We start from the raw sequence: 27,990 nt of genomic DNA, 5'->3' as shown, positions 1-27,990 counted from the left end.
ATGTTTGCAAAAAATTGAAAGAATCGCAAGTCCTGCATGATTTTTCCAAAATTTTAGCCAAATAAATAAAAAAATCAAAAGGGCTAAGTCTAGCATGATTTTTCTGAAATTTTTCGAAAATTAAAAAAATCACAAGAGGTAAGTCCAGCTTTGTTCTCTCAAATTATTAAATTATTGTAAAAATAAATTGAAAGAATTGGAAGTCTAGCATGATTATTCTCAATTTTTGGGCAAAACATTGACAAAATCACATGGGGCCAAGTCAAGTATTATTTATTCAAATTTCGGCAAGAAAATTGAAATATCAGAAGGGGCCTAGTTCAGTATGGTTTTATTAAAATTTGCAAAAGGAATTGAAAAAATTAAAACTAGCATGATTTTTCTAAAGTTTTAGGGGAAAAAAAAAAAAAAAAAAGTAAGTCCAGCATGATTTTATTCAAATTTGGGCAAATAAAATTGAAATTATCACAAGGGGGTAGGTAATTCCAGCATGATTTCTATCAAATGTTTGCAAAAAATGAAAGAGTCGCAACTCCTGCATAAATTTTCCCAAGTTTTAGCTAACAAAAAAAAAAGGGCTAAGTCCAGCATGATTTTTCTGAAATTTTTGCAAAAATTTAAAACATCACAAGTCGAGCATTTTTTTCTAAAATTTTTGCTCCAAAATTTTGAAAGAATCACAACCTTGACTTTTCTCAAATTTTTGCAAAAACAAATTGAAAAAAATCACAGAGGTAAATCAAGCTTATTTTTTATTATTTTTTGGCTAAAAATAAATTAGAAAAATGACAAGGGTTAAGTCCAGTATGATTTTTCTAAAACTTTGGCAAAATCTTGAAAACATCAAAATGGGTAGGTCCAGCATAATTTTTCTCAAATGTTTGCAAAAAAATTGAAAAAATCACAAGGGGCTAGTCCAGTATTTTTTTTCTCAAGTTTTTGTATAAATTTGAAAACATCAACAAATTTGGGCAAAAAGTTAAAAAAATTACAAGGGGTAAGTCCAGGGTTTTTTTTCCTCAAATTTTGACAAAAAATTTAAAGAAAAAAAAAAAAAAAACATAATTTTTTCTCAAATTTTGGCAAAACATTGAACAAATCTGAGGGGGCACGTCCAGCATGATTTTCTCAAATTTTGGCAAAAAACAAAAAAATCACAAGGGGAAGCAAGTCCAGCATGGAGGTAATTCCAGAATTTCCAGTAATTCTAGGAGGTAATTCCAGCATGATTTTGCTCAAATTTGGACCAAATATGGAAAAAATCACCAAGGGTAAGTCCAGCCTTTTCTTTTTCTCTAAAGTTTTGGAAAAAATTTGAAAAAACCACAATGGGTAACTAAGTCTAGCATAAAGTTTGTTCTGGACCAGATATGGAAAAAATCACAAGGTGAAGTCCAGCATTTTTGTTTCTCAAATTTTTGCACTTTTTTCAACTTTACAAGCAGCAAGTCCAGCAATATTATTCACAAAAAAACCTGTACGTCAGACAAGACTTGGAAATAAACAAAAGTCAATAAACACATTCTTTCTTGATGTCAAAAGTCACTTTATTATTAAGTAAAAAGTGTCTACTTATACCAAGACTGGCCAAAGTTAATACATCTCAGAGGAGCAAACAAACTTTGACTTGACCAATAAACCCTCAACCGTCCCCCATCTGGGTTTTTACATCACCTCTCTTGAATTTAACTAGGATTTAGGAACCCTTCAAGCATACTATCCAGAATGGGAATGTCCTTTACATATTGTTCGGATTGATGGTGCAAAATAAGTTGTCAAACTACCCCCACTGGGGTGCGTTTTGGCGGCTGTAACAAATAACCGTTTCAGTCATTAGCCAGTGATTATCCAAAGGCCATTTCAACCAAAACAGTTATTTTTTTTTACAACTGCGAAAACGCGTCCGAGCCATACTATCCCAAACAGGTGACATTAATGGGAAACTTTTGGGACGCTTGGAGGCAGCAAACTTACCAGGTAAATCCATTGTTCTCAGTAATGTGCACATACTCATAACATTGCAAATAATGGAATTTTACCTTGCAAGTCTGCTGCCACCTAGCATTCCAAAGTCTTCTATTAAACGCACCTTGCATATTACGAGTATCTGCACTGGAGGTGACCAACACAAAGAGAGTTATTGAGAAGAAAAATAAAGCTCAAAATCAGCAGGAACTAAAGAAATAGAATCAGGAACCAAGAGTGAGCACGTAAATTTGGCAAACTTTGCTTTTATGAAATTGATTCATTGAGGTCTGTACATTCAATATTTAAATTATATCAAAATGAAATGGGAAAGAAAAGCAAATGCAAATGTTGTATAATAATCAAATTTTGGGTTACAAAAACCAATGCCCTATATAGTGTGTTTGTTATTTTGTTGTCTTTTTAAAGGATTTGGGTACTTTTTCAAAATGTCCAATAGATTTACATTAAACTTACAGGGTTTGAAGATAGTGATAGTGGAAAGCTTCCCTTCAAATCTTACTTACTGAGGTGCAGTAGTTTTTGAAAAATGAGTAAGACAATGTCATGAAAATCCGCTTGTAAATTATTAAAATAGAGACAAAAACTATTTTCATTACATTGTTTTACTCATTTTCCAAAAACTACAGCACCTCAGCACGTAGTATTTTCAGGGAAGCTTGCTACTATCATTATCTTCAATCTGTGTAAGTTTAGTGTAAATCTGTGGACATTGTGTTTTTTGTCCTACAAAAGTTACAAAGACCCTTTAAAGAAGGTTGGCAAAACTGCTAAAATTAATATATCCTATATAAAACCTGAAACAACTTGTCAGTTCATGTATAGAATTTAATTGATATGCAAAGTTGAAAATAAGACAAACTGTTAATAACTTTCTTGAAATATTCATCTTCGGAATATAACATAAATGTATAAAATTCCTCAGGAAAATCACCTTCTTAAAAACCTTGTAAATTCAGATCTAATCTCAAGTCTGGATAAATCCAAAATTTACATCCAAAAATTCCTCAAACAGAAATTGTTCTTTACACATTGGTGAAAGAAAATAGGCCGTAATGGAGCCAAGCTTTGAACTGAGCTGCAGTTACTTCATTAATTTTTTCGAAGACTGTAATCTCCTTTCCAGCTGCTTTTTTATGACCTCATTTGCATATATATCAAAACAAAAAGATAACCCATGAGTTTTCTGACTGTTTGAGTCTATGGTTTCGCATAATTCCCTTCATATGCCCCTTTTTCATTCAACAGCTCCTCCCCTAATTCTTTCCTCAGGTGTTGCATCAAACACCAGTCTACAGGTGTCGAAATGCTGCCTCTTTTGCATCAATTTTTACATCTTTTTATCAAAATAGACAATTCTAAAGAGAAAATATTTGAATAGAACTTTTTATCGTAATACAATGTACAATTTTTGTTTATGCTCCTGTAACAACAACGTAAACAACGTTCAGCTTCTGCCCCTCAACGGGCAAAACCTGTCCACTTGGACGAAAAATAAAATTATCATTTTTAAATCATTAAATGATCAATAAGTATTTATTTTTAAAGGATCGACTAAGTCACTTTTACAAAGGATCACAATTACTTCGAAGTAACTTTGGATTAATTAAAAATTAATTTTGCTTCCTCCTTCAACCTGTCAAGTACTTTAATAAATGATCCCCAAAAACTCCTCAAATCAACTGCTCTTCAAACTTTGTACACAATCTAAATTCAGTAACGTTTACTCAAAATTCCAAACTTAAACCTTTAAATTTAGCAAACAGTTTAATCAAAGTTACTTTTCTCAGAACTTTTTTTACTTAATAACACATGCATTTTTTTTTCTTGTCACTTTTATTCAAAAGCAAGAACCCCATTTTGAAAATCGAGGGGAGGGGGGGCAGATATATAGCCAGGTAATATTCACATCACATCAACACAATGTACATTCTTCGGGCATGACTGACACAGAAACCCATGTGGTATGAACTCTAGAGGGCGCTATATTGCTCTCACATCTTGAGCCAATTCATAGAGTTGTATATTTTCTGAACTAGAGGGAGCACCCGCTACGCCACCGACATAACTCCGCTTACCAGCCATAGGCACAAATCTTTTATGGGTAAACTGCCTACAAATGTCCACTTTGAAAATAATTTCTGTGCAGACCTGAACTGCTGGGTGACTAGTGCAATATGACGTGTCAGCACATTGTCTCAATAGGCAGAACTGTCAGGCCGCGGTGCATGCATTTGTACGCCCTCTAGTTCTTATTTTCAACCCTATGCACCAATCACAGTATAAAAAAACCCAGTAGAGCCTTGAGTATATCGCCCTCTAGTGTTAATTACCACATGCCCATCTAAAGGCCAACGAATATGTACGAAACGTTATGAATAATGTTACTTAAAATGTTAATATCAAGTCTTGTTTTACCATAAGTTTGAATGTGTCAGTTCAGCCGCTGGGTTCAAATATTTCTTACTCCTTGAGGCGTCCACCGTCACCCTCTGACACAAAACGCTTGCGGACTCTGCAAAGGAAATAGAAATAGTGCTGACAACTGAGGCGGAACAGTCTTGAAAACCCATAACACGCAATTTTGTTTTAAGAAAATTGTACTTGCAATGATTATTCTTAGTCAGATAGAAGTGTAGTGTATGGACAATGTACCGTATTAATAGCATGTAGATGAGGCCACTAATATTAAAAGCATGTAGATGAGCCACTTATTTATAGCATGTGGATGATGTCACATCACATGAGCAAAAAGTGTACACCGAACCATGGAAAAAACAGTGAAAATCTTCCATTTCTTGCAGTTGCTTTTGTACAGTTTGGCGGGGGGTGAGGGAGGGATTAACTGACTCACCTAGTTGGCACCTCAGCTCTCAGCTGGGCTGATATGATGTCTTCCTGGCGACAGATATCTGCAAACCTCTCCATGATAGTGAAGGCGTGAGGGACATCAATCACTATGTCAGGCAAGCTTGCAAATACACGCCGGAAACCCTAAGGGTGGAGGGGACAAAAAAGATATAAATATATTTTTTTAATAATGGTTGATAAGAAAAAACAAAGCTTAAAAACAACCATAGGGACAACACTGGTAAATGCTATAGACCCGGGTCAGTACTTTGTGTGTCCCTACATAAACATTTACAGAACAAACTTGAGGAAGTTTAAGCTCAATTGATCTTCAAAGTCACAAGAAAAGTGTGAAAAACCCTGGGTTCAAAATAAAGTTTTGGCCTTGTGAGATCAGGACTTACCTTGTTTACTACCCATTCTCTTATTTTTTCCACCATCAGGTGCAAATCAGTTAAAATTTCTATTTCACTCTATTTGTTTAATTGTTTAGATGATCTTCCCATCAAGGGAACTTGGCAAACTCCCTCAAGGGGATATAAACACATAGCTGGCAACAGCCAATTTCTCTCCAACATGAGTTGGTGTAATGTCTATGACGTAGAATTGCACAAATCAATAAATTGTGAATCACTAACTGGACCACAATACTTATTCTAGTCGTTACCAATTTCTCTCCAACATATATTGGTGTAATGTCTATGACGTAGAATTGCACAAATCAATAAATTGTGAATCACTAACTAGACGACAATACTTAATCTAGTCGCAGTGAAATCGGCGGTTAGTTTGGTAGAATTTGAACCCACAACCTTGTAATTGCAAGTCGTGCAGTCTAACCACTGAACCATTGTGCACAGACTTTGACTGTGACCTCCACTTACCGTGTTCATCTGATCGATTGTGACGGCGTTATGATCAAACATGTATTTCAGTAGCGTGGCGATAGATTGAGCCACTCTTTCCACCGACTCATATCGCTCTAGAACCATGTACACTGCCTGCAATGATGGACGGAGGGTTGAAAAATAGGAGCTTGATAGATTTTGTTATCACATGGTTCAATTTAGCAGAGCTAAAATTGATCTAAAGCCCAGGTCATACTGTGCATGCTCAACTCCGGCACAACATTCGATCCCAGACCATAAGTTATTTTGTTTTGAAATTTGAATCAACAAATGGGAATTGACTACAGACTACTTTCTGAGATCTTCAAAATGAATTTATCAACAACAAAACTGTTAACGATTTAAGGCATTGCATGGTAAAGTATCAATATATATTTAGTTTGGGGTAACACCATGTGTGTGAAAAAAAGAAAAAATGGTGGGTAGATTATGTTCTTTTGAGAACTTGTCTTGCTTTATATTCTACTAATGCGAAGTAGATTTTCAGAATTTGGGAAACTTCTCAGTTCTGCAATGATGGATTTTTTAAACTACTACCTGGGCAGAAGGTAGAAAATGGGCTGGGACTACTACATTAGATATTGTAGATTGAGGGGGACAAATGAAAATAGCAGAAGATTACGAGGCGGTTGTTGTAGTACATTTTCTTATTTGACACTTACCTCATAGACGAGTTCGTGATGGAAGTGAGGCACGTCTAGTTCCACGAGACAGCGGAAGGCTTCCTTGGCATCCCCGGACGAAAGGAACTCCTTAATCAAGAGCACCACCTTAGGAGACAAGTTGAAAAAACGACAAGTTTTAAGGCACTGGACACTATTGGCAGTTATTCAGAAATATTATGAAAACTCACTTGGTAACAACCAATGGAGAGCTTTTGATAGAACAAATGATTGTGAGAAACGGCTCCCTCTAAAGTAGTGTTGTTTTTGAGAAAGAGTTGATTTTTCACTCAAATATTAAAAGACTTCAAGTCTGAAACCTTTCATCTCGCAACTGCGATGATCAATTGAGTCAAAATTTTCTCTGATTTATTGTTTTGTGCGTATGTTGTGATACACCAAGGGAGATTACTGGTCTTTGACGATTACCAAATGTGTCCAGAGATTGATTTCACAAAGAGTTTCAACTATTCCTAACTTTGGACTAGTCCTAGGATATAGTAAAAACTTAAGGGTAGTGTAGTCCTAAGTTAGGACAAATAACTCGTCCTAATAACCTGAGATAAGACTAGTCTTCACTCTTTGTGAAATCCACCCCTGTGCCTTTAAATGAGATCTATAACCCCTCCCCTGTACCCACCTTCTTGACCAGGACCTTGACTGGTCTACGGCCACCTCCGACACCCCAGACATTGTCTAGCTTCAGCATGCCATGTTTCATATTCAGAAGCAGATCGGCACGGTTCAAGGCCTGGAAACTGTCAACAAAACAATAATGGGGTGAAAATGATGGTAAAATCAACAAAATGTGACGAACGCACCACTCTTCGTAAATTACAAACCAGTTTGAATCTTAATATTTCAGGTTACGTATTAGTCCCTTCTTGGCACATTTGGGATCGGACTCTTTTATCAGTTGGTTAACTCGTGACTTTAACACTCGGATCAAGCTGGATGTGCATTATCAACTCCATCAAACTAGGGCAATTTTAGAGGTTACAAAGACGGAGTTCAAGCTATCCATTTTCATAGGACTATACAAAAATACCATTTCGAGTAAAAAAAAGAAAAAAAAAAAAAAGAGAAAAAAAAGGCTCTCGTGTTTCCGATAGGCTGATTCAGGGTTTGAGTCCTGGTCATGACACCTGTAATCCTTAGGCATGACACTTATCCATTATTGCTGCGCCTTTTCAACTGGACGTAAAGCAACATGTCCCGTGTGTTGTGTAAAGAACCCAGTACATTTATCGCTGAGAGAAAAGTTTTCATCCACTGGTTTCTGGTAGGGTTGGCAGTAAATTAATCGGTCCTACATTTCAAACATAGCTCAACATACCATGTAAAAAAAAAACAAGGAAAATGAGTGCTTTGAGGTACATCCTCGTATGTGATAAAGTACCATGTAAGAACTTTGTACTATGAAGAACTTACCACAAGATGTGTTCCTCCTTGATCTTCTTCTTAAGTGACTGCAGGAATCTTGGAGCAAGGCAGTCATCAGCAATAGCACGAGCAATGAACTGACCCAGTACCTGAAGGAACACGGGTAAAAGTAAAGAGTCAAGTATTGAACCTGATACCTTTTTTCAAAGGTTCTGTTATAAATAATTGAGGGTTAAAGTTATCTCTATATGCGAAGGCATATATGTTCTTGAGAAATAAATTCTCCCTGAGAAAACAAGGTATATTTTACGGCTTTGCAACTTCCTCTAAAATATGTTATTTTACACTTCACACCAACAATGCAGCGTTCTCAAATTGTTCTTTCTTTCTAATCAGTATTCAATTTCACAGCGCTGCTGAACGGGAAGTAAATATTTGTACTAACTTCAGCAGAAAAATTTGCTTTAAAAAAAGTATATAAGCGTGTTTCACAGGTTAGAACCAAATTTCCATTCAAAGGTTTTCAATGAAAAAGTAAATTGCGTATACAAATGTTCCTAAAACAAACAGGTATCTAATGCCACATTTCAGTTGGTTTGAGTCTACTTTTATGATCAAGTGAAAACTTTGTTTCCGCCTCTAAAGAAATCCTGGGCAGAACCCTGCTTCAGTAAATGTATTCTTACTTGACAGGAATCAAGACCAATATCCAAGTATCTCCTTATCTGCTTGACAAAATGGAGCATTACTGTCAAAATACTTTTTTTCAAACATGTCAAAATGTCAAGTCAAAGCTTTTACACAACCATAATTGATAACACTGTCATAATCTCAGCCCAAGGGTGTCTTTACAGACACATTCTGCACTCCCCAAATCACGCGATTAAATCAATTGAGGTGTCTGGAAGTCAAGCTGATATCGAAAGGCTAAGGTGTAAATGTCAAGACACTTGCTATTTTAGAAAACCACTGGGACAGAAGGAAAATTTGTTTTGCTGTTGAGCAACACTTGTGAGGTACAACAGTTAAGACTTACATTAAAATGCTTTTCATAAAGGAATTTGTAACTTATCGGGAGTTGAAAATGATATTCTTCCTACATTCACAATTTGAAGAAATTTTTTAGACAGTTTAACTGCAAATTTTCTACTCGGTTTCTAAAACCAAAAGTTTTACAATTAAACTAACTCCATACCTGGAAGCTTCTTGAGTTAATTTTGGAAATTTGCATCAGGATAAAGACTTTTTTTCAACCATATACACCGATGTGTTTGTTTCACAGGGCTCGAACATTGTAAAACTGTGGGTTTTAAAAACCAAAATTAATCTTTTTGAGTATTCCAAACAATTACCAAATCAGCTGTTTATTTCAGCAATTTTTGAGAAAGAAGTTATTTCTCACTTAAATATTTGAATTGAATTTGAGACCTCAGCTGAGGTCTCAAATTCAAAGCATCTGAAAGCACACATCTTGATTGACAAGGGTGTTTTTTTCTTTCATTATTCTCCAGCAACTTTGACGACCAATTGAGTCCAAATTTTCACAGGTTTGTTTATTTTATGCATGTTGAGATACACCAAGTGAGAAGACTGGTCTTTGACGATCACCAATAGTGTCCAGTACCTTTAAGGCTAAAGAGTTAAGACAAATCTTATCTCGATTTATGAACAAGTTACTCCTCCTAACTTAGGACCAGGATTAAGTTTTTAATATCTCCTAGGACTAGTCCTAACCCAAGTTCCTTGTGAAATCGATCCCTGGCCCAGTAAAACTAAAGAACTTACAATTGGAGCATCGGGTGAGTCAAGGGTCAGATCTGGCAATTGGTGAAGCAGCTGCTCAAAAGCCACCTCCAGTTCAGCCTCAGACACGACCTTTAACCCGTATAGGTCAGAGATCAGGACCGAAGTCATTTCCTTCTCGGGTGCCTTCCTCTCCATGGCTAGAGTGAGGGCATTGGAGGCAACTTCGTGACGGTCCACGGTGTCGATGTTCAGTTGAGACAAGCACTCCTAGGATCATAACACACAATAAACAACTTGAATTTTTTATTATAATAATAAGACACTGCTCTAGAATTGCGAAGGTCTTGGGTTCGAATCCACTTTAAGTAATATGCCTGTGTTTTTTTCACAGAGCACGGGAAAGTACCGAGTATACAATGCTTACACACATCGGTTTATAATAATAAGAAGAATAATATCAAAGTCTTATTACAGGACACGTATCTACCACTTATAATAGCGCACGTATCTACCAAACAAGGTACTCAAGGTGCTGAGTATACAAACTTTCAGAAAGATAGGTACTTGCAGTGATGAATTTTGAGACCCAATTATTTAGCACCTTATAAGGGTTAACAAGGTGCTACCACGCATACAGTGGCCACAGCCAGGAACACCAGGGCGAACCCCTTCTCTTTTCGAAAAGTGCACTGTCTTGCTTAAGGACACAAGTGTCACGGCTGGTTTATACGGGTAAAACCAAAATTAATATAATATTAAGTAGCCTAACTCTTATACTGCAGATTATACATAATTTGTAACTACATGTACATGTAGGAGAAAACCCAATCGCTTTAAAAAATGTGTTTGTTTTGTTTTCAATGGACAAGAGAAGGCTGGCTGAAATCTATTGGTGAGATTTGAGGTTTGATTTGTCAAATGAAGGAGAAGTAACATTCCGTCATTCCTGGTAAAAAATATTTACTTTAAAATAGTCATTGACTAGTTTGTAAACAAATATCACAAACTTTGGTTGCTGCAGTACTGAATGCCCACTAAGTAATTAACGTAATTAAGAAATTAAGCGTAATTTTAATTGAGCAACAGGTCAAGAAAGACTTGAATCATGTTTAAAGGCAGGAAAGTAAAAACAATTCAAAAATTTTGAAAAAGTGATCTTTGACAGGCCAGTCAGTCCCTTCGTGAAAACAGTGACAAAATGAACTTACCGCGACTTCATCAGTATCTCCATTCTCAAAGTATTCTTGAATGATTGGTTCAACCATGTCTAGAAGCTCTTTGCCTTTCAACTTGGGGCTGGTAGCTTTCAGGGCAATGTCAGCCTACACACATTCAGCAAAATAAAAAAAAATACAATATAATTAGAACTATTATTAGTATTTTTTTCTTCTTCTGGTATTGCAACCAAGGATGCCTTTAATCACTGTAACTTGCAAGCCTGAGGAAACCAGAGGTAACAGGTGCTTGAAATGTAAACCCTAAACATCGAGGCTAACCCAGACTCTTCCAACACAAGTGTATGGGTTCTGTGACTTAAAGGCAGTGGACACTATTGGTAATTGTCAAAAGCCCTTTTCACACGAGAGCCGAAGACCAACGTCCCTTGTTGTGGGCGCCAGTCGTCTGTCACAAAGGTTGTTTGCGATTTCATGACCAACATTCACACGACCACGCACATTGCGTTCCCGACGTCCCTTGTTTATGCGAGATCGCATTGTGGGTTGTTTATCAGTTCGCTGGTGCTCTGTCAGTGTCCCGTGCAATGTCATGTGTTTGCTTTAGGTTACCATCGATCATTTTTTGGCGCAGCAATGTGTTTTCCAGGCATAAGAATCTTCCGGATTTTTCACCTTAAAATAATGTGTTCTCCGAGTTCATTCAGTGTAAATTTAAATTAAAAAACGAGAGATAAGCGAGAGGGTTTGCGTCCACACCACTATTTTTTGCGTGCGTTAAAAGACGCTCAGAGTGTTTCTCGATCGGATTCAACCCTTGCTAGATGTTGACGTCGGCAGAGTATGCATGTGTGGAGAATTTGCGGCGAAATACATGTACTTCAATTGTACAGCGATTGATCACAACCAAATTCTTACTACCTCCTGTAATAGAGTAAGGAAAAGTCCTACTTGTGTTTTGTATGTGCAGTGCGCGCGATGTGTATGCTTTCGTTGAACATCAAAAGGACTGACTGTCAAGTCTATCTGCACACGTGTGTTTACAGATTTTCTTTCCCGTTTTTGATGCAATCAAAATGACACTGGGTAGTCGTTACATGTTTTGCAACGTCAAGCCGTTTGGATATCAAAGAAATTGACAAAATGATAACAAATAAACGATTTCTCAGCGTCCCGACTCCAAAGATGAATGTATCCGAAAGCATTTTATTTGAAATTGCAAGCGGAAAGGCCAGATTCAAGGCTTTCTTGATCGGAAGCTTCTTGGTCATAGAAACAAACTTTGACTTTGAGGAAAGCATAAAATAAACTAATTTTCAATTTGTGCTGCCGACACCATTTTGTTGGATGTGGAATATACGAACTTTCTCCATCAGGTAATGACGTGTACTGCTTAAAAGTTTGTGCGTAAAGAAACCCCATGGTTTGTGCATGCATGATCGTTGTGCGATCACCGAGGACCTTTGTAATCTACTGTGTGTCGTTTCACACGAGTGACTCGGCGATTCTAAACAGGGTTGCGATTTTTTGGAGGAGGTCTTGATCCCGGTTGTTTATTACGCGGGTCCCTGGCGATTTCATCACTCGGATTCATTTCACACGACGCAAATTTGTGATTATATAACGGGAATGCGATTTCGTTCCCAACGACCATGGTTTAGAAAGCTCGTGTGAAACGGGCTAAAGACTACATGTAGCCTTCACAGTTGGTGTATCTCAACATATGCATAAAATAACGAACATGTGAAAATTTGAGCTCAATCGGTCATCGAAGTTGCGAGATAATAATGAAAGAAAAATAACCCTTGTCACACGACAGATGGTCGATTTCGAGACCTCAAATTCTAAATCTGAGGTCACGAAATCAAATTCGTGGAAAATTACTTCTTTCTCGAAAACTACATGTACATTTATTCAGAGGGAGCCATTTCTCACAATGTTATTACCATCAACCTTTCTTGGTAACGAGTAATTGAGATAGGTTGATAGTATAAAACACTGTGAGAAATGGCTCCCTCTGAAGTAAAATAGTTTTTGAGAAAGAAGTAATTTTCTATGAATTTGATTTCGAGACCTCAGTTTTAGAATTTGAGGTCTAGAAATCAAGCAAAGCACACAACTTTGTGTGACAAGGGTGTTTTTTCTTTCATTATTATCTCGCAACTTCGACAACTGATTGAGCTCAAGCTTTCACAGGTTGGTTATTGTTATGTTGAGATACACCAAGTGAGAAGTCTGGTCTTTGAAAATTACCAATAGTGTCCACTGTCTTCAATTTAATGTCCCATCCAAAGGAGAGCAATTATGGTAAAGTATCTTCCTCTAGGACACAAGTGCTACAACCTGGGACCATTTTCATAGAGTTGTGATCAAGCAGAAAATATTGCTTAAAAAATTACAATATTCTGCTGTGCTGTTTACCAGTCACATAATGGTATTTTGGCTGGTAAGTGCATAGTCATATTCTGTTAAAAGCATCGTTATTTGGTGCTTAGAACTTTTCATGCTTAAGCAGTTATATGAAATTGGACCCAGGACTCAACCCACACTCTGCTGATCTAAAACACTGGAGGGAGGTAGAGTCCGCTGCTCTTTATTTTCAATCACTCAGCCAAAAACACGCCACAGAATGATAAAAATATCCCATCAAAATATTTCAGGAACTGCAGCTCACACTAATTACCAGGGTTACGGTTGGGTGATTGAGCTGGTGAAGTGGTATCACCAGCTGCAGCATACCCAAGGTTGCAATTCAGGTCAGTTCTGGCAAATGTCCAACTGTGCGCTTTGTTGTTTTCGATTATTTTTATCACATTCTCCCCCTTTTGTTTTGGGGTGGGTATCTATTTATCTTATCTCATCATTGAACACATGTTAATATAATTCACTTACTTTTAAAACTTCACTAAGCAAGATTTAAAAATTGCTCTCTTTTATTTGTTCCCCCTCAATATTATTTGATTTTACCCACTGATGTGTGTTAAGCACCGCTAACTAACTTTCCAAAAGTCCTGTAAACAGAAAAATCTACGAGCATACATAACCCGGCATCAGTGTAAAGGGTAAAACAAATTAATGTTGTTTATCCCCGATGCAAATTTATATTGGTACAAATTACAGTATAGGGCCTATTGTTTGTTTTGCTTCCCTGTTGAGGGAATAATTTCAAAGCACAATATCTTTTCTGCATTAAAGGCAGTGTACACTATTGGTAGTTACTCAAAATAATTATTAGCCAGGGGTTGCCCTTAACTTTTTTTTCAACTGGCCAGCAGGACCAGTTGGCTTGATTTTTCACTGGTCCGCCAGGTTTTTGACTGGTCCGTCAATTTTTTATGCTATTTTTTTTTTAAACTAATAGTATTCTGTTGTATACCAACTGCTCGATTTTCGATCGTCGCTATTTCACTATTTCAAAATTCAACATGATTTGCAACGTCAACTTAACTGCACTGGAAGCCATACTTTATTTATGTGTACCAAGTTATTGTGTTCGTAAAGGATAATTAATTTGAGAGTATTTTTTCTTTAAAAATGTAATAACAATAGCGTTATTAAAGTTAATTTAAAAACAGGTCAAATTATTTGTCAGAGCAAAATGGTCTTTATTTAGGTAGTTTTTTTTTAGTCCACGGTTTATTGTAAGCACTCAACATAAAAGTATTCCTAAGTAAGAAGAACTTTTTTATGAAGAAAAAAAAAATAGTGTTTTTACTATAAAAACACCCCAAAAAACACTTTAAAACCGACTGTTAAAATATCATTAACTTTTTATGTACTGCCTTCAAATCTACTGTGGGGGAGGGTTACGTGCGATCGCTCAAGTTATTTTATCATGTATAAACATTGCCTATTATTGTAGTTTTAATAAGTATTCATAAACATAATACATCGTACCCATTCCTCCATGTCGTACCGAAGTTCCAAAATCTTCCCACTTTCGTCCAGAAAAAACCCCAACAAAAAGTAGACATCAAAAAAGTCCATGAAGAAGCATACGAGTTTGACGGTATTTTTTTCAATTATGTGTATGGAATGGTCGGTGCCGGTGTCTGTTTTGTGAACAAAATTTTCATTTAAAAACGTTTTTAAAAGCAGCAAAAACAACTGCGCCTTTGTTTAACACATGATTGCTTTCTAGAACCCAAGTCTTTCTTGAAATCAACTCGCAAAAAACCCCAAACAACCGCGCATTATATGTGACCAATAAAACCATAGATAAACTAGATCGCCCACCAATCGCCCGCAAAAAAAAACAGCCCCAAATAACAACAAAATTACCCAAAATCAGGACGGAAGAACTTTACTAAACACAATTAAATACTCCTTTTTGCTCATCCAGAGTATCCTAGCTTGGTAATTTTTGTTGAATGAAGCCTCACCGTCTCGCTCGTTTTTCGTAAACACGCTAGACTCTTATTCCCACACGGAAATCTGCTCCGTTGACCGACCATGCTGCTGACAGAATGTGTTTTGCTTTGTGGTCTTCTGTCAAGGCGATTGAAGCTAGTTTTGTAAGCTATTGCGTACTTTCACCAATAGAGGGCGTCTATTCCCACGCTATCGAATATTCTGAAACGCCCTCTAGCGTTCAGTATTTCTTACACTTTCTGCCACACGTGAACTTATACGAAGACTATAATCCTTTGCGTTACATGATGGGATTTTGCGCTGTGTACGCGTGATCATCGGAAGTTTGCCAGCGTTCAGCGGCACTTCGAGTGATTTTTATTACGTTTTATCCAAACCTTGAGTGAATGTTTTTACATTTTATTCGAGCCTGAAAATAGTTTAAAATTTTCATAGTTCTGTAGTACCGCTGCCGATATTTTTGACTGGTCAGCCGGACCAGTTGGCAAGGTGTTTCAGCTGGTCCGCCGCGATTTCTACTGGCATTTGGCCAACGGACCTGCGTTAAGGTCGAACCCTGTTAGCATAAAACCTTTCTTGGTGAAGAGTAATGGGGAGAGGTTGATGGTATAAAACATTGTGAGAAACGGCTCCCTCTGAAGTGCCATAGTTTTCGAGAAAGAAGTAATTTTCCACGAATTTGATTTTGAGACCTCAGATTTAGAACTTGAGGTCTCGAAATCAAGCATCTAAACGCCCACAACTTTGTGTGACAAGGGTGTTTTTTTCTTACGTTATTATCTCGCAACTTCGATGACCGATTGAGCTCAAATTTTCACAGGTTTGTTATTTTATGCATATGTTGAGATACACCAACTGTGCAGTCTAGTCTTTGACAATTACCAATAGTGTCCACTGCCTTTAACCATAACAGCACCTCTCTACACAAAATAATTTGACCCCATAAATTGTTGAGCTATTTGTTACATTTTACACCTTTATAGCACTAGATTAAATTCACTGGACCAACACTTAAGGCCTTGGCCTTCAATATGGTTCCACCAAGTCTGCACAAATATTACAGTTCAAACTTAAAATGGCATGAAAACTTATTTGCATCTACTTGTTAATTCCATCCTTTAACACCAAACGTTTTGCATACAGTGTATAGTGTGTTGTCCTAATTTGACAATAAACTACACGATTGTGGTTGCGGTTGCATTGAGGTCAGATTGGCTGCATTAAGGCCAGCCACAGCTTCCAGGAAAGTGGACAAATATTATCATAATCACCACATGGGGGTGTCTAGAGTCTTGAGTTTATAGTTCTTGAAAAGAAATAATGAGGCTCATTGCATACAATGAACATGTTGTATGTATGTAGTAGATTGTATAGTGTACACTAAGTCAAGTATAATTTCAAAAAGGCGTGTAACAACCTCGCACTGTGACTAAACGCTGTTCACCAAATAAGTTTGTAAAACAAAAAATACTTTACAGTGATAGGCAAAAAACAATGGGTTAGGGTTAGGGTTAGGGTTAGGGTTAGGGTATATGCAAATATTTTATTGAGTGTGTAATTAATACATAAATCATTGTGCCCAAAGTATACCAACCTTTACTATAAATATATTAACTTATTTTGTAAACAAAAAAGCAGTTTTAATTATCATTACCAGAGTTCCTTCAGAAGAGAACAAATATTTCAGAAAAGCTTTCAAGAAATATAAAGCTTTTAAAGGAGTCAAAACAATTATTATTGACAACAACGAAAATTATATGGATGCAGTTTGTTGTGTGTGAAGGGGGGGGGGGGGCGTACATGTAATTATGTAGCTAAGCATTCAAAAATTAAATTCCTGCATCATAAACCCCCAAACAAAAACAGGATTATTATAAATGGCAACTTAGTTACCACACACACACACACACGGGCACCTCCAATGAACCTTCCATGTACTCTTCAAACACTGCAGGCATTATCATCATGTCTCTGCGTTCATGTATCTCTCCCTTCCCTACCACACAATAAAGGTCCCCAGATCCAGAACCCAAGACTTCACAGGCAGCACTAAACGCCCACTTACATTTCCTTTTAATAAATATCATTACAATGCCCACTCAAACATTTCAACTTAACCGAACGAATCAAATCAGTCTGAATATTTTTGTACTATCACTTTATCAATGTATGCAACATTTCATGTACAGATCAATGATGTGTTTGTTAAGTTATGGATGTGGTTTGCCAAAATGTGGAAATTTTCCTGAGAATGGCTAGCATTTTAGCAAGCCTCTAGTCCCCCTTATTCTGGACCCACAACCTCCAAGAGGGTCCCTCTTTTTTTGCTGAGATCAATAACAAGTATCCTTTAAAATAAATTTTCATTTAAAAAAAAGGAGAAAAAAGGAGGTGGCTCCTAAAAGGGATGCAGGCGGGTACGCTAAACCTGTTTTTATATTTATTTGTCCAAAGCAGTTTGTTTTTGTTTTTATCTGAAACACATTGACCTTTCATACTGTAGACATAACAGTAAAGTGACCTCTGACCTGGAAGAATGGTGGAAAAAACTACCACAGATGGTTTTGACCCAGTATCAAACACACAGGCCTTGTTGCTAGACACGACCTGGATGTGACTTTAAACAGATGGAAAACTATTTAATCAGTAATCCCAGTGGTTTGTTAATATTTAAAACCACAAGAGGTCTACGTGCAGGTGTGGCTGATGCTGGGCCACAGAGTTCCCACTTGGGTAACTACTACTAGATGAAATGGCTTTACCAAACTTCAAACAGGATGACTAAAACACTTGAAAGTATTGTTCTTAGTCTGCATTTGGGCGAATGAGTCCCATTCGGAGTAATTTTAATAGCAGTTACATCCAGAGAACCATGGTCCAACAGGCCTCGACCTCTACAGCGGCCACCAGCGGCCATTGCCGCGATGCCCCAGCGAATTGCCGTGAAGCCCTTTTAAAAATCACGTACCTTACGGCCACTTGGCCGTCGTGCCCTTTTCCATTGATTCCATAACATTATTTATTCGAAAATGTTATTTAGTGTTAACATTGTGACCCATTTAATTTATATGGAGGTAAAATTCGGAACGTACGATCCCGCACACTAGTTTTCACAATGCTGCTTCTGTGCAACAAAAAATGTGTCGAGAACGTGGCATGGTAACCATATCAAACGTAGTTGAGCTGTTTACTACTAAAAACGCAGCACCAGACTACTCCAATGTATAAACTCGCTACAAGTCCCTACACTAAATTACGCATTTTCGCATGGATTTTGTCTATTGAGATCTGTATTTGTAGCGGATGGGGCGGGGGACGCGCGCGGCCGGATACAGTCTATGTTTTCCCCCTGGCTATTTCGCTGGTGTCCAAGGCTTGTACTGGATTAATGTTTGTGACCCACCACTACCAGTGATCTGCCTGCCTTGCGACTTTGTTTTCATTGCTAAACACATGTGTTTGTGTACACACAACAAGCGTGGAATTGTAAAACGTCAATATCGGATTATATGGAGGTAACGGCAGAGCCCTAATTTTGGAAATCATCATACTCCATCAAGTTCATTATTGATTAATCAGCCATCCCACAAAAGATGAAAAATAAGCAGGAAGGCGAAAGGGCTGGAGTGGCAGCAAAGTGCCAACTTTAGAAGCATTTTTTAATTAGGTAAATGCACAATACAACTTACAACTTTAGCTAAATGCTTGCTATGCCAATTATTTTGTGCTAAGGGGTTGGGGGTTCGTTTTTAATTCTCATAATCAATATAAATATAAAAAAATAAGGAAAAAAAAAATATATATATATATTTTTTCAAATCATCGGATTTAGCTGAGCCTCCGGGTTGTTGGCGCGGGGTGGGTGGGGCTCGTTTGTCTCGCAGAGTTGGGGTAGTGGTGAGCCAGAGACTAATTGATCTTTTTTCTTTAGATTAGCACGCAGGGAATTAATTTTCTTAATATTTTTTTCTGTATGATTTTTTCAACAATTCTTTGTTCTGGAGCAATTATTTGTTTCCAGATGAGCAGAAGGGAGTTTAATTAAGTCGATGAATAAGGGGAGGGGGTAAAATGGGGTAAGTTAATTACTGGGGTAATAGTTTGCAATTCGAGTGCTGCAAATAAATATGGGTTGGAAAGTTGACCACCATCTTGAAATCAGTGGAAAGTATATTAACATAATCATCAACAAATAAAGGTTTGAAAATGGCCTTGGGGCCCTTTCAGTTGGCCTTGGTGCCCCTTTCTTTTTTAGAGCTTTTGAGGCCAAGTGGCGTTGCCCCTCTGAAGCTAAAGGTTGAGGCCTGGTCCAATATCACTCATAAAGCACAGCTCTGCCTCCAATGGATTGTTAATTACTTCTTCATCAAAACTTAATCCTTGTTTTCCGGTTTGTATTTCCTGGCGGTGACCTTTTTAAAGGGCAATACAAAACTAAGAGTGCACTTCGTCATCACAGAACACATGTTTTTACTATTATTGTCATTATAGAAGATTAACTAGTAAGGCTTTCAAAACGTCTCAGGAGACAAACAGTGCAACCAAATCGGATTCTTAAAATGGGCACTACACTTTTGGAGAAAGTTCCAGTACATCCCTTGCATGGTGTCACGTTTACAAGCTCAAACAGCGCCTTGACTGGGGTCAAAAGAAGTGGCTGAGATTTGTGCACGTCAGGCATGTACGTGTATGCTTGCACATTTCTATTGTTTGACATCAGTGCTGGTGACCTGAGCAAAGGGTGTACTGGTCCTCCCAATTAGTGGCATGTCCGCCCCGTTCTCACCTGGATATCAGAATCATAGTTGGGGTCATTAACGTCCTGGCAGTCGGCGTCATTCTCTTCATAGACATCGTCTGGCTTACCCCATGTGCCCTTGCCCCCAGCACCACCTGGAACGAAATAACAATATTATTACACCCTCAAACTCAACTTTCTAATATTCTATAAAATAGAATTGTGGTAACAGCTAAACTTGTGCCAGTTATGATGCAAAGTTGAACTGCAATTGTGGATTACATTGTAAACTCTTGTTTAACCAAACTGTAGTTTTCAATATAACCGACTCAAGGCTCAAATTTGGGGAAAAACCTCTGAGACTGAAGAGCTTGTATAGGCTCAGAATTGTTCTCCTGAACTGGAATTCTTTTTACAAGACTAGATTCAAAACTAGAAAAGATAAGACAAAGCCAGAATCAAAAAGACAACCCAGTTAAACGTATGCTGTTTTGATAAGAACTTACATTAACTTACATCAAGGAAGCAAATAAAATTGGCTGTTACAACTTACCAACCAAATGGACCGAGAGTATAAATGCAAAAAATAGTTAATGGCCTGACGTTTCGACCCTAGCAGAGTCTTTCTCGAAGGCTAAATGACAACACAACAAACATGAACAGGTAACTGAGTGAAACACAAGCAGTGAAGTGGAAATACATGAATGGGGTTAGAAACGTCAGGCACCATTGCAGCGTATGACAGAGAAGCACTTAGGGAAGATATTTTATTTATTTTCTATTTCTCTGGTAAAGTAAGTTTGTATTGGTATGAACTTTTGGTATTATCAGTGAGCTATCAGACGACATAAATGAATTACTGTACTTGGCACTAAGGTTTCTGTGCACCATTGCAGCGTATGACAAAGAGTTTGCTGACGACGAGGGAAATTTGTTATTCACTTGGTTTGAGTATACAAAAACTGTTTTGAAATATATAATTTTTCTCTGGGTTTGTTTTAAAAACAAATCATTATATGTTTTTATTAATTTATTTCACTTGTTCAGTTTGTTTTCTTGTCTCGGAAGTTGTACAATGTTTTGAAATGGCAAGAGCACCACATTTTCTCCTTGGTATAGGGCACCCTATGAGGAAATTGTAAATTTCTACTGGAGCATTTCAAGGGCACCAAGGCAATGACCAAGGGGCAAGGAGGCAATCGCTTTGAAGTATCATTACTTTTTTTTATATTACATACAGCTTATTCACTTAAAACAACATTTTAATATAATTTTATTAATATTTTATTATTCTGATTTATATTTATTTATAACAATTTGTTTATTTTATTTCATTAATACCTTATTATTACATTTTTTTATGATTATTATAATTTTTCGGGGAGGGTGGGTAAGCAGTCTGCAATCAGCTAATTCATACAAAACTCATCGGTAAAAAATTAACACCCTTTGGACTTGACAAGATTAGCCTGCCTATAGGGATGTCAAATGAGATTGGATGTTATTGTTGTCTGTGTAATTTAGAATTTGTAGCACTGTTTACTGTTGATTCCAATTTCCTCTGGAACGAACGTTCAACGTACATGTAAACATTGCAACTGAAGTATTGCATCAGCCCTGCACAGCCACCAATGCACACAGTCCATGATGAACACTCGATGGGTTTTCTATTTGCATGCCAATGAGATATTTGTTTATTGACATGTAATTGAAACTACAGACAGTTGGTTGGTAGTTCTAGTTGATACATGTTACATGGAACAGGGTTCTGATATGACTCATACTGTACAAATTATATCAACAGACCTGGGCCCAATTTCATACAGCTGCTAAGCACATAAATTTGCTTAGCATGAAATTTCTTCCTTGATAAAACAGGATTACCAACCAAATTTCCGTTTGTTGCATATTGCTTGTTAATGATATTCAGCTGTTGTTCACTCATCTTGAAAATCCTGTGGACACTTGGTGGGTAATCCTGTTTTATCGAGGCAGAAAATTCATGCTAAACAAAGTTTTGTGTTTAGCAGCTCTATGAAATTGGGCCCTGCTGTGTTTCAACTGAAGGAGAGGTAGGGCTTTTAAGTGTACTTCACCTACAATGGCCTAATTGGTGATCCAGTTTTAGCCAGAGTCTAGTTTTGGAACTCGGGCCAAGCACAAATGCTCCATTCAGGCCTGGAATTACACGCAAACAAACACTTGCCTCAGTTGCCCCTGGTCTTGGTCTTGGTGCCCTTCAAAGGTTTCCCATAGACTTCATTTTCAAGATATTCCAAAGGAAGTGGCCTTTGCAATATGAAAATGGCCTTGCCTTTTCAACATGCTCAAAAATGTCTGTGCATGGAGATCTAGGTAAAATAGTGAATAGTGGAAACATCTGCACCATCAAATTTACCTCTACAGAGAATACATGTCTAACTGAGCGGATGGGGAACAGAAATCTGTCCTTGCTCATGTGAAGCCTTCAGGGCTTTAGTTAATTGACTGGTTGCATTATAATTAATGTTCAGTCGTTACCTCTGTATAATGTACTCTACTAAGCATATTTTAATTAAAACAAAAATAGTTTGCCATCAAGTCATGATTTCTCCAGTTTAATTTCCAATAGGAGACTTTCTGGGACGATAGGTGGCAGCAGACTAACCGGGTAAATCCATTGTTCTCAGAACTATGCGCATGTTCAGAACCACGCAAACAATGGAAGTTTACCCGGTAAGTCTGCTGCCACCTAGCATTGGAAAGTCTCCCGTTACAGATTATTTTGTTCTGCATTGACTTAGTACCATTCAATCCCTGAGAGTTACAAACAAATCTCCACTATGCATCATTGTTTCAAATATTGATTTATTTGTTTACATTCTATGACTAATAATATTTTACTTAACAATAAACAATGAACATGAGTCATCGTTAAGAGGATTATTAATCAGACTTCATCTGCTGCGCTTCAGTTGGGCTTGAGTTGGCCACTGAACTGAACACCTGTTACCAGTATTATACCTGGGGCATGTCCAGGGTACCTCCAAATTGGCTGAATGCTTGATCACTCTTGGGCAGGTACGCCTTGAGGGGATGTTTAAGGTCAACAAAATTAATAAAAATGCTAGATGATAATATCAAATGTCAGGGAGAGGATATTGATATTTTGATTTGGCACAAAGTGTATGTGATTAATTGTCTTCTCTTATCATTATAATAATATTGCCATCGTTTGGTTAGGGCCAACAAAGCCTACAATTTGCTAAGCAGAAACAGGGTATATATCTGGAGTTTTGCTGGGAAGCCAATGTTTTATTCAAGTCTGCATCGAACAGCATAAAGCTGTTTGCATTTTAAATCCCTTAAGAAGGGAATCAATGCCTTGCTTTAACAAATACATGGATGAGCTGAAGCAAACACTTTTATCCAAACCTACAAAGCTTAAGGCTCCCTAAGTAATCAGTTTGTGAGATCTATTATACCATACAGAAAGGACCTGTTCTCTATGATTATACCATTGAGGTCCATTTCTACCTCCATTCATGGTCATACTGCCATTACTTACAGTGGAAATCAACACAAATAGCTGGTTTTGTGGTGGATTACAGTTTAGACCAGGCTTGATAATGTCCCCGTTGTCACTGTCCTTCCCGAGGCCCCTAACCAAGGATTTGTGCAGAAATTGTTTACTTATCCAAGGACCTTAGTTTCAAGTCTAGGGTATTTGGTTATCACCTCATGTTTGTTTGGACTCTAAACGGACTATGACTGTAAAGAAAAACAATCAACCTGGGGGAAAGCCTTGTTGCTTGGTATTCAATCTAAAAAAAGTTAGAACCATAGAGGAACTTTAAAGAATGACTGTGACTCTATTGTTAGAAGCAGATCCAAATTTGTTGAAGTAAAGTTTGACTCAAGGGGGACAGACAATATTGGGTATCTTTAAAGGGAAGGTACCAGTTGGTAATTACTCAAAACAAATATCAACTTTAAAAAACTGACTTGGTAATGACCATTGGAGAGCTTTTGATCGTATAAAACATTGTGGGAACTGACTCCCTCTGAAGTAACGTAGTTTTTGAGAAAGAATTTCTCACTAAAATAATAAAAGACTTCTAGTTTTAAGTCTTTTATTCCTATCTAATAGCACACAAATTCGTCCAACAAGGATGTTTTTTCTTTCATCACTTTCTCCCAACTTCAATGACCTATTGAGCCCAAATTTTCATGGGCTTGTTATTTATGCTTGTGATGAGATACACCAAGTGAGATCACTGGTCTGTGACAATTACCAAACATTTACAGTGCCATTAAGAATAAGAAACTGCAAACTCCAAAAATGTATCATTACAGGCAAAGTAAAGACTTGTATTGGTTGTGGTTAAAATTTCAGCATGGGCCACAGACGATTAAATCAAGATTTATTTGTAGGCCTATTGACTAGGCCTACATGTTGTCAACAATAATGTTTGATCACATGGAGGATCTGGAATAACACCTTTTGGATTGAACAAAGAAATATGAAGTAGGTCGTTCAAATTGAAAACATTTACATAGTTGAAATGCGAAAAAAAATACAAACAAAAACCAAGATAATTCCATGGAGGTAAATAATTCTGAACACAGGTTTGTGCAAGCCACAACAATTCCTCACCCAGGGCCACACATTTTATACATCACAACAAACTGGTTAACCTATTTTTCATTGTAAAAATACAGGTCACTCACTCTTTCAACAGTTATATTCACGAGTTAAATACCTCAACTCAAGTGGTGTGACACAATATGCTGCATCACAACAAGCTAATATTACATAACATTACCCAAGAGCAAGCAGCTATTGTGCTTCCACCAATCACAAAGATCAATGCAAACACACCCACGCCGTTCTATTTACATTCAACTACCCAACCACAACACAGGCCCCAACACGCACAACACAGGGCCCAGCCACAACATACACGCACTACACCACCACGCGTGGCAAGGCACAAGTAGTTTATAAATAAATTTTAAATTGTATTTGTAGGGTTGTTTTTCAAATCAAGAAACCCTTTGTAAGCTTCAAGATTTCTTTGCTTATTTTCCTACCAACCATGTGTCTAGTAAATAAGTTTTAATTATCTAAAACAGTAGTATTTAAGTTGATCTTTAGCAAGCGTGCCCAACGCACACAAAATGTCCAGAGTAATGACCCCCCAAAACAAAACAAACAATGATAATTTTTCCTTACCCTTTTTTGGGAGTCCACGTCCCCGACCAGCACGAGACTTTCGCATATTCTTCTCCTTCTGAGGGACGGTGACAAGCCCGTTCAATACCACGGGAAGTAATTCCTTCGAAGGGCTTTTGCGAAGTCTACGCTTGGCCTTCCGGGTGATTCTGCCGTCGAGAGCGGAGATTGGGCCGCCGTTCATACCGTCGCCCTCCCCCGATGGGTTGTTGTTGGTGTCAGCCTCGTCGCTTGAAACGTCTCCATTTTGTTCGACGAAATTCACGTTTGGCTGTGCGTCCACTTCCATTTTTCTCCGGTTTCGGTTGGCAGAATCCCCTTCTTTCACACCTAAGTGACCCTAAAGAGTCTCCAATGTGCCTTCGACTATCCCACAGTTACTACTAACGGGAATTCGAAGTAAAAGGGGGATAATTTATCCCGAATTTGTGGATGGTTTATTGGATGTGTAGTTGTTTGAGAGATGGTGTTGTTTTGATTTTACGTGTGGCGACCTCGCGGGTTTGAGCTCCCCTTGGAGCATGCAGCGCGCAACTCGTGACATTGTCGTTATCACGTGGCTCTTGAACTGATATCCGATTGGTTGTTGAGAGCGTACATATGTAAATTAGAATAATAAAGCAGGGGAAGCCAAAAATAACGCTGCGGTTTAGTCAGGTATGCCTTTGTTGTTATATTTTGCGCGATTAGTCATGTACAAGAACAGGGGAACTAGACAAGTTTTGTTTACATTTTCTGTTCGGTTTGTTATAATTATTAATTTTCGAGGAATATTTAGGCCTATAGATGACGCATAAACAAATAAATCGGATCAATTTTTCCGGGCTAAATCGCGACAGGCTTAGTTACGTCAAATGGGTTTGTGATTCGACAGACTGGCCGCCATTCTACATAAACCCATTCGGAACAATGGTCGAGTATCATTCTTTGCTGTTGATATCATCGTTTTCAATGATAAACTGGAATGTATTTTTCAGCGAAATGGCAGCGTTGTAAAAGGTGTCTCGCATAATTGTTTTAACTAGTTCTGCCATAGTGTTTCTACCTAGTCTGGAAATTACCCTATAAATTTTATTTTCTTCGTGTAGATCTCACTACCTGGAAGATGGAGCTCGCCTGCTGTGCTTCACAGATGTTCGAGGTTAACCGATGAATCATGACGAGCAGGATACACATACCCCTGGGGGTCACAGTTTATCATTTTCAGGAGTTTTTTATAGGCCCTTTGTACTGGTATATTTTAGGGAGTGTATACTGACTGTACTATTTGTAGAACTCTTTATTGTTAACAGTTGCCATAGAGTCTGGTCCTTGCTCTATGCAGTTGCATGCCCATTCTTTTATGATTCAAACCGAAAACTAGGCCTATGCAAAAACTTTTGCATATCAAGGAATTACACATCATCGAAAAAATATTTAAAACGTGTCTTACATTAACAACAACATTAACAACAACATTAACAACAACATTATCAACAACATTAACAACAACAACAACAACAACAACAACAACAACAACAACAACAACAACAACATCAACAACATAAAGCACCAACAAGACCTGCAACACCAACACCAACAACAACACAACAACAACATTACCAACAACATTATCAACAACAACAACAACAACAACAACAACATCAACAACAACAACAACAACAACAACACCAACAACTGCAAAAATAACAACAACATCATCAGTACCAACACCCGAAAAAACCACCAAACAAACAAACAAAAACCAAAAATGAGACAGAAAAAAAGAACAATCAAAGCTTTAAAGGTGTAAAAGTAGAGGCCTTTTAAATGCGTTCCAGTATTATTATTTGTATCAGATCGGGGGGGGGGGGGGTCATGAGTCATCTGTTACATGTAAAGATTTGTGACATGTGGACAAATCCAGTTATTTTATAATTTTCAAGTTGTTTTGGAAATTCCCCAAGGTTACGAGCTCGTACATAAACATCCGGATAACTTATTTGACATGCCTCGCTGAAATAGATTGCTATATTTCAAGATAAATGATTTAGCTTCCAATGGGTGCGCGGGGAATAAAACTGAATTGGAAGACCGGTGACTCTACATTAAGCTCGGTAACATGTAAACGGACTCGATGCCTTCCTTTAAGGCAGTGGACACTATTGGTAATGACCGCAAAACCTGACGTGAGAACGTGTAATGGGGAGAGGTTGATGGTATAAAACATTGTGGGAAACGGTTCCCTCTGAAGTAACGTATTTTTCGAGTAAGTAGTAATTTTCCACAGATTTGATTTCGAGACCTCAGATTTAGATCTTGAGGTGTCGGATTCAAAATCTGAAAGCACTTCGTGCGACAAGGGTGTTTTTTCTCATTATTATCTCGTAACTTCAACGATCCATTGAGCTCAAATTTTCACAGATTCATTGTTTTATGCATATGTTGAGATACACCAAGTGAAAAGACTGGTCTTTGACAGTTACCAATAGTGTCCAGTGTCTTTAATATTTTACATCCGGTGCTCAAAATGACAACCAATAAATATCTCAAGATATTTACCGCATTCTAGGGCTTGGGGTTGGGTAGGAGCTCGAGATGCATATACAATGATGTGTGCTAACACAGACAAGTATCATTTTAAAACAATCGGCCGTTAAGCAGCTCTACATTTGAAATTGGGACGTCTGCAGTATTTTTTAAACTTAAAGGAACACGTTGCCTTGGATTGGACGAGTTGGTCTATAAAAAGCGTTTGTAACCGTTTGTTATAAAATGCATATGATTGGAAAGATGTTTTAAAAGCAGAATAAAATGATCCACACAAATTTGCCTCAAAATTGCGTGGTTTTCCTTTTACTTTGCTAACTTACACGGTCGGCCATTTATGGGAGTCAAAAATTTGACTCCCATAAATGTCCGACCGTGTTAGTCGACGAGGTAAAAGGAAAACCGTGCAATTTCGAGGCGTTCTTGT

At 37.6% G+C, this 27,990-nt stretch overlaps 1 protein-coding gene across 1 annotated transcript; it reads right to left on the bottom strand.

Moving 5' to 3' along the window:
• Positions 1 to 1,873: 1,873 nt before the first annotated feature.
• Positions 1,874 to 25,529, bottom strand: LOC139940453 (programmed cell death protein 4-like). Its single transcript, XM_071936709.1, has 10 exons — positions 25,035 to 25,529; positions 19,868 to 19,974; positions 10,744 to 10,857; positions 9,575 to 9,802; positions 7,838 to 7,938; positions 7,047 to 7,164; positions 6,407 to 6,514; positions 5,721 to 5,837; positions 4,841 to 4,980; positions 1,874 to 4,501 (listed from the first exon to the last, which is right to left on the bottom strand). Exons 1-10 carry the CDS (start codon positions 25,321 to 25,323, stop codon positions 4,450 to 4,452), a joined length of 1,374 nt encoding a protein of 457 aa, XP_071792810.1. The 5' UTR covers positions 25,324 to 25,529; the 3' UTR covers positions 1,874 to 4,449.
• Positions 25,530 to 27,990: the final 2,461 nt, after the last annotated feature.

This window comes from Asterias amurensis, chromosome 8 (genome assembly GCF_032118995.1).
Source record: "Asterias amurensis chromosome 8, ASM3211899v1".
NCBI lineage: Eukaryota > Metazoa > Echinodermata > Asteroidea > Forcipulatida > Asteriidae > Asterias > Asterias amurensis.
This window is presented reverse-complemented; position numbering and strand designations above follow the sequence as displayed.